We start from the raw sequence: 12,567 nt of genomic DNA on the forward strand, positions 1-12,567 counted from the left end.
GTGGTTCCATCTCCGACTTATTTCTTGTTGTTGCTGGAGCTCGTCGGGGTATGTACTGGCCACCACACTTTTCAGCACTTGTACGGGCTTGATTCTGGGGAGGATGTCGGAGAGATTAAGTTGCGGTGCATCACTTGGGAATGTGAAGATTTCTGTCATTGATTTCGCAGATGATTCAGTCATCTTTGCGAAGACGCTGGATATGCTTTTGTGGGCCCTCGAGACACTGAATGAGGAATCGGAGCCACAGGGTTTATGGATTTCCTGGGTTAAAACTAAGATCCAGGCTTTCAATGACATCTTGGATGCTGCTATCATGGCTGTAACTGTTTGTAGTGAGGATGTTGAGGTCACAGATTCACTTATCTTGGCAGTGATGTTCATATCTCCACATGTTGTGAGCCAGAGGTCAATAAACGTCTGCGTTGGGCCTGGGGGGTCATGGATTCACTGTATCATGGGGTGTGGCGCCGTCGGTACCTATGCGGGGGGGGGGGGGGGGTAAGTCTGAGTCTTCAAGTCCTTGGTGCTTCCAGTTTTGCTCTCTGGATACGAGACTTAGACTCTGACCAGGGATCTGAGATGGAGACTTTATTCCTTTGGTAGTTGGTCTCTTCAGAGAATCCTTGGCTATTGCTGGTCAGACTTTGTGTCCAACGATCGGATGACATTCGCGACCTGTATAGTCCGTGAGCGTCAGCTGTGGCTGTCTGGATATGTGGCTCATTTTCCTCATGCTGATCCTGCTCACCAGATTCTCTCAGCGAGGGAGCCTTGTGAGTGGAGAAAGGCAAACAGACTGACCACATGCCACATGATTGCAGCAGATCGATTGGTATCTCAAGGAGATGGGGATGGGCCAAGCATCTGCCTGGGCAGATAGTGCATACAACAAGGGAATGAATACACATGTAAAAAGGAGAAGAGGGGAGGAAACAAACAGTCACCTGCAAGGAAGGGGGTTAGGTTCAGCATTGTTAATGGGGGTAGAAAATAATGCAGGTAGGGTTGGAGGATTTCCTTCACTTCGATCTCGGCCCAATATTATTTTGAGTACTTCTTCAACAGATTATTCCCACCTTTGAAGATTGGCTGGAAACCGTTTTTGTCCCATGTCTTTCACAATGAACCAGCTGAACAGGCATTCAACTAAATGTGGCACAAATCTGGAATAGTTCCAGTGAGCCAGAGATAACTCAACTACTCTTCACTGCAGACAACATGGGATCTCTTAACATTCATCCGATAGAAGGTGCACTGTAATGCAACGCCAAGCATGTGAAGCATAGATTCAACACTTTACAAGTCAGGTAAAGAATATAACTCAGACGAAAGCTCAATGACAACCTCCATAACACCACCTGGCTATCCAGGTACTGTATCAACTTTTTCAGTATCGAGGCCTATCTTGAAGTGCACACATTATATAATCACAGAAGCCTGGATAATTCATAAATGTTGCTTTCTCCATCCCTTCCCCAACTGTCCAAATGGGCTTTTGAGCTAAAAACAAATAAATAAATAAGCAAACACCCTTTTCTTTTTATCTTAAGTGTACACATTATATCATCACAAAAAACAATTGTAGTATAGTGCAGGGGAAAAAAACACCCTGAGAACAACAACTAACCCATTAGTAGTAACAATAATAATACATTACAAACATATATATATATATATATATATATATATATATATATATATATATATATATATATATATATATATATATATATATATATATATATATACATATACTTTATTATCCACAATCTCAATAATGTACTTTTAAGCCATTTCCATTTTCTTAAAATTTTCATAATTTTTGTTGCAAAGGAAAGAAACATGTTTTATTTATCTTTTTGCAGCAGAATTGAATCGGATCATATACTCTTTACTTCCACATAAACTTCAAATTCAAACGTCTAATATGCAAACACAATGAATGGGAACACCAATTTGAAGCATCTTGAGTAAAGAGAACCCACAAAAAAGATACTCCATAAATCATACATTCAGGTAATCTTTTCTCTGGTTTTGCCTGATCTTTTCTAGGACATCCAGATTCTCTTTTTCGATCCCATCCTCATCGGTCTTTTTCTCCTCGGGCGGCTCATCCTCCTTCATCTCGTAATGATCCATATCATCGGTGTCTTGCTGAAATAAAACCAGGCAGGTGAAAAAAAAAATGTGCATTTTTTTTTTAAGTGCCAACTCTCTGAACAAAAGAATATTTAAATATCCTAATAAATACTGAACATGCAAGCCATCAAACATGATGTATATTTTAGCAAATTTGTTTCATTTTCTGACCTCAGCCATATCTTCGTCGTCATCTTCGGAGCTCATATTTTCATCGGTGGTACTCTACCAAAAGAGCCACAAGGTAAGCAGAATATTTTGATGCAATCTTTTCACACTTTAAAGTAGAGATCCCAGGAATTATGAACACACATGCACAGGTACGCACACTGGTTTAGCTGAAACATTCTCTTGGCAAGGGATGCAATCCTCGACAAATTGGTACTCTGATGCAGGGATCATCCTAAGTATGCCTCGAAATCAGGGTTTCTCAACCTTTTTACCCTTGTGGAACCCTTGAAATAGTTTTCATGTCTCAGGGAACCCCTGCATAAAAATTATTATATACCATTATTAATATCGAGCTCTTTTATATTTTTATCGAGGTTTTACATATACACCGAGGTTTTAATTCCCCAAAAAAATCTGTAAACACACACACAAAAAATATACATAAACAACCAATATCACATGCGTACAACACGTATAAACATAACGAAAGTATATAACTATTACAATAACATCGTTTATTAACAATTTTGAAAAGGCATAAGATAAATCAAGGTACAATGTCCTATGAATAAATATGTGGGCCAGTAAATGATATTTTCAACGAATCACGAATCCGCCGCGTACAGGACGTCCACTAACCAGTGACGGCGGTTTCACACTGGCGCCATAAAGACATCGTTAAATACATTCCCTATGGTTGTTATAATTGTAAATAATACAAGTCTGAAGGTGACGATGGTTCACGAGAGGTATTTGACGATGTAGATCGTTTCAGAAGTCAAGGATGAGACAATGTGATGATGTTTGACCAAGTTATAAAAATGATCAACATGATGTGGTACGAGTGACAGGTTATGAACTGCAAAATTTCGAAAACCCGGTTTCGTTCAACAACTTTGAAAATTTGACCTTTGTGAACTTTAAAGGTCAAAGGTCAAGGATTATGACCTTTGGTGCAAAACTTCCTCTGGAACATTCCAGGAACAATATAACGTCATATAGGTTATATGGCATTTCACACTCCTCGGATTATCCATCCTTTGATGAAATCAGCGTAAAAACAAACTTGAAGGGGGCACCACGGGCAAGGTGTTCGAGACAGAGCAAAATGGTTTCAAGACTTTAGGTGGGGAATGACCTCAAGATTACGCATAAAAAATATTGTCATCCCAGCTCTCAAAGTTTGGGTGGTCGTATGATTTTTATGTCAAAATTTGAAATTTTCTAAGTTCGTGACCTTGTGACGAAAATGAAAAAAAAAAAAAAAAAAACGGCTCTGTGGGGCTATGCAGGTGCCATTGGGCTAACCAAATACCAAAACCCCTGCCAGATTCGACAAACCCCCTAGGAGAAGATGCAAATTGAAATCGGCTACCCCCTAAAAACAATTCGCAATTTTCTAAGTTTGTGACCTTGTGGCCTTGACCTTGGGACGAAAATGAAAAAAATCGAGCTCTGTGGGGCTATGCAGGTGCCATTGGGCTAACCAAATACCGAAACCCGTCAGATTTGACAAACCCCCGAGGAGAAGATGCAAATTGAAATCGGATACCCACTAAAAACAGGTTTTTTTGGGCGTGGCTCCGCCCATAATGGGCGCACCACGCCCATTTTCAGGAAAATACAACAAGATCATGATATAAACCTCCCACCAAAATTTTATCAGGATCGGATCAAAACCCACGGAGCTATGCTCGGGCCAGACAGACATACAGACACACAACAATAACGAATATAGTAGTCAATTATTTTTTTTGTGAAAATATTTTTTCGTGAACCAATAAGAGGTTGAAGCCTCTATTATAATAACCAAGGAGTTTCCAACAATATGCCGTACGTGTATAGTAAAATTACAAATATTAAATCAAACAAAAACTACTCAAAAATACATTAGCCTATTTATTACTGTTTCTCGCGGAACCCCTAGCGACCTCTTGTGGAACCATAGGGTTCCGGGGAACCCTGGTTGAGAAACACTGCTCCAGATTGTGAAAAAAGTGCTAGCACTTCCTTGTTACCAGAAAAATTTTGTGACGACCTGACAAGATAATGCCAAACAAATTCATTGGTCCAATTTCTCAACAGACTAATGAAAACCAGAAAATTTTTGTGACGACCTGAGAAGACTAGAGGGGGAGCACTTGGTAGAGTGCAAAACCTCTGCCACCAATACTGCTGTGTCACTCAAGTGAACCTTACATCTTATTCATTAAATATGACATCAACAGTGCTGACAGAGTTATAGTTCGTTTCTCCAACATTTCTTATTTTTTGGGGCGGGGGGGGGGAGTGAGGGGGGGTTGGAAATCACTTAAAGCATGTAGAAATGCAAAAAAAAAAATTCAAATATTTTTCAAACAAAATCGAAATTTTTTTTTTTTAAAGTTGCAAAATTTCCCAAGTTTTTTTTTCTCCAAATTTTTTTTTTGGTTGGAAATCACTTAAAACATGTAGAAATGCAAAAACAAAAATTCAAATATTTTTTCAAAATGCCCGCCATAGCGGCCATATTGGACTTTGGACCAGGTCCAACATCGAATGGCATGATCCTTGGACCATACCTCATCCCCCCCACCAAGTTTCGTCGAAATCCGTCGAGGAGTTTTTCCGTAACACTGTTCACAAACAAACAAACAAGGCGGTAGGCAACGAGGAATTCGCGAGGATCGAAGCGCTGGATACGATGCTTTTCATTCTGACCGATCCACCGACGAAGATTCATATACAATTGTTCCTCTGCCTGGCAAGATTTTTCCTATTGCGTATTTTGCCAACTGGCACTCATAAAAAATGACGGTAAATAGACACCCTATTTTTGAAGGACCATTATTTGAAAAATAATCGGTTTGCTGGTTTGTGCTGTGGAGCCTCACGTTGCAGGCAGACACACACACACACACACACACACACACACACACACACACACACACACACACACACACACACACACACACACACACAACCCGATAAACTTCTCTCAATGCTCTTGTTTGACCACACCTCCTGAGCCACACAATATTTTTCATAAGCCACGCCCACTTTCCTACACCACTCCCACTTTAAATAATAAATAATTGGAGGTTGTGTGTGGGTCGTGGAATCATTTTCGGTAAATAAATAATTGGAGGTGGTGTGTGGGTGGGGAATTGTTTTCGGTAAATAAATAAATAATTGGAGGTGGTGTGTGGATCGTGAATCGTTTTCAGTAAATAAATAAATAATTGAAGGTGGTGTGTGGGTCGTGGAATTGTTTTCGGCAAATAAATAATTGAAGGTGGTGTGTGGATCGTGGAATTGTTTTCCGTAAATAAATAAATAATTGAAGGTGGTGTGTGGGTCGTGGAATCGATTTCCGTAAATAAATAAATAATTCAAGGTGGTGTGTGGGTCGTGGAATCGTTTTCAGTAAATAAATAAATAATTGGAGGTGGTGTGTGGGTCGTGCAATCATTTTCAGTAAATAAATAATTGAAGGTGGTGTGTGGATCGTGGAATTGTTTTCGGTAAATAATTAAATAATTGGTGGTGTGTGGGTCGTGGAATCGTTGTCCGGAAATAAATAAATAATTGGAGGAGGGTGTGGGTCGTGGAATCGTTTTCCGTAAATAAATAAATAATTCAAGGTGATGTGTGGGTCGTGGAATCGTTTTCCGTAAATAAATAAATAATTCAAGGTGATGTGTGGGTCGTGGAATTGTTTTCGATAAATAAGTAAGTAATTGAAGGTGGTGTGTGGGTCGTGGAATCGTTTTCCGTAAATAAATAAATAATTCAAGGTGGTGTGTGGGTCATGGAATCGTTTTCAGTCAATAAATAAATAATTGAAGGTGGTGTGTGGGTCGTGGAATTGTTTTCGATAAATAAATAAATGAAGGTTGTGTGTGGATCATGGAATTGTTTTCGATAAATAAATAAATAAATAATTGAAGGTGGTGTGTGGGTCGTGGAATCATTTTCCGTAAATAAATAAATATATAATTCAAGGTGGTGTGTGGGTCGTGGAATCGTTTTCAGTAAATAAATAAATAATTGAAGGTGGTGTGTGGGTCGTGGAATTGTTTTCAGTGAATAAATAAATAATTCAAGGTGGTGTGTGGGTCGTGGAATTGTTTTCAGTAAATAAATAAATAATTCAAGGTGGTGTGTGGGTCGTGGTATCGTTTTCCGTAAATAAATAAATAAATAATTGAAGGTGGTGTGTGGGTCGTGGAATCGTTTTCCGTAAATAAATAAATAATTGAAGGTGGTGTGTGGGTCGTGGAATCGTTTTCAGTAAATAAATAAATAATTGAAGGTGGTGTGTGGATCGTGGAATTGTTTTCGATAAATAAATAAATAATTGAAGGTGGTGTGTAGGTCGTGGAATTATTTTCAGTAAATAAATAAATAATTGGAGGTGGTGTGTGGGTCGCGGAATTGTTTTCGATAAATAAATAAATAAATAATTGAAGGTGGTGTGTGGATCGTGGAATTGTTTTCGATCAATAAACAAATAATTGAAGGTGGTGTGTGGGTCGTGGAATTATTTTCAGTAAATAAATAAATAATTGGAGGTGGTGTGTGGGTCGTGGAATCGTTTTCCGTAAATAAATAAATAATTCAAGGTGGTGTGTGGGTCGTGGAATCGTTTTTGGTAAATAAATAAATGATGCAAGGTGGTGTGTGGATCGTGGAATTGTTTTCGGTAAATAAATAAATAATTGAAGGTGGTGTGTGGGTCGTGGAATAGTTTTCGGAAAATAAATAAACATTATATTATTAGAAATCCACAAAGACAGAAATGCCGGTGATTACATTTATTTTGGATCCTTTTCACTTTGGTCAATAACGTTTGGATCGAGGAGAGATTGAAGGTGGAATGACGGTGTAGTTCCTTACAAACACTGCATACACACCTTAAATGACGGCAAATAGACACCCGATTTTTAAATGACACCCAAATAAACACCAAGGACTACCATTTAAAAAATAAAACCTCAATCAAAAATCGGCTCGAGTAAAATTTTCTAAATATCTCGAAGTGTTTAATTCCGAAGTTTCGTTTCTCTACATTCAAAACTGAAGGACAAGTATTGAAAATACTGTACGCGGTTTTTCGGCCGCTGTACAGCAACGGGTGGTTGCTCGGCAACGAAATTCAAACACGCACCTTCCCAGAACATATGGCAACTGTTGGCAAAGTTTCATCGAAATTGGTTCGCTGGTTCGTGCTGTGGAGCCTCGCGGCGCGCGCACACACACACACACACACACACACACACACACACACACACACACACACACACACACACACACACACACACACACACACACACACACACACACACACACAAAACCCGACAATAAGGGATATCTCATATATAGCGAATCCAACAAAACAAAATAAGACACCTTGGTGAAGCTATTATAGCAATATTCAGGTTATCGAAGGAGACTGACGAGATAGATTCAAGTTGATTTTTGAAGGCGTGATGGACAGAACATGTGGACAACTCGACAGCCTGTTCCAGTTATTAGTTCCCTTCCAGTTTCACCTGAGGGGAATTATAGGTTTGCTCTCCGTCCGTCCCACCTGTGGTTTTTTCTCCATACCCTTTAATATCTATAATATAAAAGAAGCTCAGTCTTGGCGTACCTGTGCCATCTGTCAACAATTATCCCGTGGGGGATACCACTAATTAAGCCCAATCTGCAAACAATATGATATAATCGAGTAAGGTGAAGATAGATGGGCCGGTTTTAATTTATATTTAAACAAAAACTCATCTTCCTTAATCTACTTCTTCACTTATAATAATGGTGAGTCTTATTCAATTGTTTCTCATACCGATTAAACGTGAGCTATATTCAATACTTTTTTTTTTCAACATTTCCATTTAATTCATTGAGTAACAATATAATCGCCCTATCAAACAGCATGTCTGATTATACACGACGTGTCACTCTAATTGCAACACAGGTGAGAAAAAGATACGAAAAAGCAGATATTTCAACAATACAATTTATTCGCACAATTTCTAAAGGGTGAAAGTTATTTTTTTGCAGGGTACCCTTCTCGTATTCAACTGAAACTTTGTACATGGCATTATTATGATAAGTTACACAACAAGTTTGAGTTTTAGGGCGTTTTGTTAATATTTCACAGAGCTATGCCCTTTTGGGACTGAAAAAATATCACATCGGTAGGGGACATGCATTGCAAAGCAATTCTCACTCTTGTTGCATCTACCTTTAAATTGTCCTCCTTTTTAGTGGAGTTAGAGAAGACAATGGTATCATCCAAATCACAAATACTATCAATCGCTTCCATACATATTGTTACGAATCTGGAAACCATGTGCACTCAATATTCAGGTCCCAAAGTTAGTTATGCTGGTAAGTACGTGTGAGACAGGTCCCTTCCTTTTGTCTAGTGGGAGAGTGGAATATGTGCGTTGTGATGTTTTTTATAGTTAGGTTATTACATCTCACCACCTGCCCATCACGCTCCATCACCACCGTTGGCTGCTCATACCTTGACTTGCCGAGAGTGGGGGGGCGGCTCGCGGTCCCAGTCCTCGGCTTCCACGAACGTTCCACACGCAATCGTGGCTTCACCACCATCCACCTTCCTCAAACATGCGTGGAGGGGAGGGGTAAATCTTTCTTTCTCCAATATAAAGACCAATAAAAGAGGGGTGGCTTTCTCCGGGCATGGCCGAAATCCTGCACAGGAAGACTGTGCCCGTAGGATCCTGGCCAATTAGGGACGGACAGCGAGATGATTCTCGCCAAGGCCCCGCCCCATGTGGGAGGAGATATATCCCTGAGCACGCTCTGAGAGGGTGTGGAGATATGGAGTTCCTGAGCGATTACGAGTTGGTTGACGGTGGTTGTGCTGGAAGAGGAGTGAACCGGCCTGTTCGTGGATCCTTGGTGGGTCCTGTCAGCAATCCTGATCTCCGCCCGGGGGCTCCGATTGCTCCACGCAGCTGCCGCCACGAGCCACGAGTCCCACACGTGCGACTGGGACGAGGCCGACGACCCGTGGCAGGTGCCGCATTACCGAGTACTCCCTTCCCTCCGATGACCAGGTACAAGCTGAACTCTGACCCACAGCTAGTCTCACTCATCGGCTGGAGGGTCAAATAAAGAACCTTGGGTTTTCTTTTCATTTGTGTGTGTGTGTCTGAGTGTGATGGGCCCGTCTTGTAAGTAGAACTGCATAAGTGTTTTTGCCCATTGTAAATACTTACATTGAATATTCGCTTCAAGTCTCGCTTCTCTTGTCTTTTATTTACTGTTAATACATTTATTAGAAATGTTCCCAGTCCGTTTCTGTCCCTTCTTGTATTGGTCCAGCATGGTTCGTATACGAGTGTAGATGGGGTTTCATCCCCGGTAATCGGTACATCGTAGCCGGAACGTCCTGGGCAGGCCCGCTCGACTGCATCCGAGCAGGAGTTGGTAGGTGGAAGTTGATACTCTACCGAAGCTGGTAGAGTGATCCGGTTCAGCCAGACGTTCTGAGGGCGTGAATCCCTGGTAGCCAAGACTGCGTGGTTACTTCGGTATATTGGATCTGGACAATTAACCCTACGCCACGCGGTTGAGATATTGGCGTTTCATGGTCGATTAATCGACCCGCCGGCTTCGGAGTTATCCGGAGCGATGGCCTATAATTCCGGGGAGACCGGTGGGAGACGGCGTAAACTTCCCCACCTTGCGGTCGTTCTCGCCACCGACCCCCGGCCCACAACAATATGTTTACTTAGTATTAAAAATATACATAGGCTTCAGCGGACGCCCTAAAACTTATTGCTGCAGGCATCTTGAACGACAGGAAAAACCTGTCACACATTAACCTGTCTGTGGCACACATGCCTTACATATATCTAATTCTTTAAAAAAATATAACAATCTAAGAAATCTTGAAATGAAGCAATAAAATGAGTTTCTGGGAAGATCCTCTAATATCATTGGAAATTACAATCCTTTAACAGAGTATTTTCAGATTTTTTAATAATAAAATAATTTCTCACGATTCCAATGATGATGATAAAGACAAGCAAAAACAGAATGGAGGAAATATTTACTGTCTTTCTTTTGAACGTTTCGAACTTTTTTTTAACCTTCGAACTTCTTAAAGTTTTATCTCTCTTGAACTTTTTAAAGTTAAAGATTTATCCATATAAGTCGATATAGGAGAAAGCTTTAAAATGTGTAAATCCAGAAGAGAAAACATCTTAACATTATATCCACTTCCTTCTATTTTATAATCTACATGTCTTACAAATCTCTAATTCTTTACAAATACAACTAGAAAGCATTTGAAAATACAAAGCATGTCCATATCTGCTTTGTATTCAGACTTCTCCTCCTTCTTCTGCTTGCATTTGCTAAACATTAGGAAAACAGCTTAAAACGTGAACGGCACACGGAAGAGCACATACCTCCACCAAGCTGAACAGTTTATGTATGTTTTGAATACCACCATAGGTCGTATCTGGATCTGGACCTCCAAGAATTTTCTTCCCTCCAGGCCTTCAAAATGGCTGTTCACTACCACCTCTTATCTCCCCCCATCCAAATCCTCAATCTTTTCTACCCCTATTAATCCACCACAACCCACCTCCTTCAAATTCCCTGCTTTCCTTCTTGAAAGTCCCTGTAATGTCCATCGTGCATACCCCATGTTCCCCACCCCATCTCTCTCCCTTCCATAGTTCTTCTCATGTAGCTGTTCCCTACTGTTTTGTCCTTCCTACTCCCTCCCCTCTCGTCTCATGCCGCCCCCTCCCCCCCAGCTCTCATACGAGCCTCGACAAGGTATACAACCCCCCCCCCCTCCAAAAAAATCTATTCAGCTTGTTCTCAACAACTACCAAACTCATCCACCAAGTTTCATCCGAATCAGTCGTCAACTTTTTGAGATATCATGCAATATATAGTTTTTGGCCCTCTCAACAGAGAAAAATCACTTAAAATTTTATTAAAAACTCTCAGATTCGGATCTTCACAAAAATCGAATAACTTCGTCCTCGTCATACAACCAACCTGTCCACCAAGGTTCGGCCGAATTGGTCTATAGCCTTTTGAGATAGTGTTTTACAGTATATCATTTTAAGCCCCATCACTCAATGGTGATGAATTACTAAAATTCTCAGATCCAGATCTTCACCAAAATTGAATCAATTCTTCCTTGTCACACAGCCAACCTGTGCACCAAATTTTGTCTGAATCCATCCGCAACTTTTTGAGATATCCTGTTCAGACAAACAAACAGACAGACAGAGACAAACATGGGTGAAAATAACTTCCACCCACCTCCGGTGGCAGAGGTAAAAATACAAAACAAATTCACGATTTAGGCGATCTTGACCTTTTGCCCTCAAAAGCAATCGGCTTCAGTGACCAAATATGCAAACCCTGCTCAAATTTCAAGTCAAGCAGATTTGGAAATTGACAATTTTATGACCTTGACCTTTGACCTCTTGATCTAAAAAAAAAAAAAAAAAACATTGGAATCTAGCTTTTGATTGGTGAATCAATTCAGTGACCCAATATGCAAATTCTTAATTTTTAATGCAAGTCAATCGGATGAAAATTGCCGATTTTATGACGGTGACTTTTGACTGAATTATTAATTTGTCTTCTTCATTTTCTCATAATAAATCTTTGTTGAAATTTTGATGACAAAATCTCAAATGATAAAAAAGTTACGGCATGCATGCAAGCACAAATGTAAAACCCTGTGTCTCTGTCTCTGTCTCTGTGGGGGGACATGCCAGCATTCCAAGAAATCTTGAAATAAGGCAATAAAATTAGTTTCTCAGATAAGTTTTCAGCATTACCTCAGATAATTGAATAGCACCTTTGTCTAACCTCTGAGAAGGCATCTTCTCCTCTGTCCAACACATCTGCCACCATAGGTGGACAGAGGTTATGTTTTCACCCCTGTCTGTTTGTCTGTGAGCAGAACATCTCAAAAAGTGGTGGACGGATTCGGATGAAACTTGGTGGACATGTTGGTTGTGTGACAAGGAAGGATTGATTCAACATTTGGATCCGGATGGGAGAAGCAGTAGAGACAGTCCATTGCCCAGTTTATCTTATTCCCAAACAATCAACGTACAAAAGAATTTGAAAAAAAATAATTTCAAAAATCAAAATACAAGGTGAAGATTATCATAATTTGGCTCCACTGTTCAATGCATAGCTTCAACTTATCCGACAAGTATGTAGTGCTACATCCATGTCATGCTACAGGAAAGA

At 40.2% G+C, this 12,567-nt stretch overlaps 1 protein-coding gene across 3 annotated transcripts in view; it reads right to left on the minus strand.

Moving 5' to 3' along the window:
* Positions 1–12,567, minus strand: part of UBE2Q1 (ubiquitin conjugating enzyme E2 Q1) — a 60,243-nt gene that overhangs the window by 30,888 nt on the left and 16,788 nt on the right. For all 3 annotated transcript variants that reach the window (XR_015050317.1, XM_085850101.1, XM_085850100.1), the window contains exons 5-6: positions 2,314–2,367; positions 2,014–2,157 (exon numbers count right to left, since the gene is read on the minus strand). Coding sequence is in view for 2 of the 3 variants with exons in the window: in XM_085850101.1 (XP_085706227.1) it covers positions 2,014–2,157; positions 2,314–2,367 (198 nt within the window). In the remaining variant the exon portion in view is untranslated. The remainder of the gene's footprint in view (positions 1–2,013; positions 2,158–2,313; positions 2,368–12,567) is intronic.

The sequence above is a fragment of the Eptatretus burgeri genome, chromosome 12 (genome assembly GCF_056783735.1).
Source record: "Eptatretus burgeri isolate ZD-2024b chromosome 12, Ebu_testis_v1, whole genome shotgun sequence".
Lineage (NCBI taxonomy): Eukaryota > Metazoa > Chordata > Myxini > Myxiniformes > Myxinidae > Eptatretus > Eptatretus burgeri.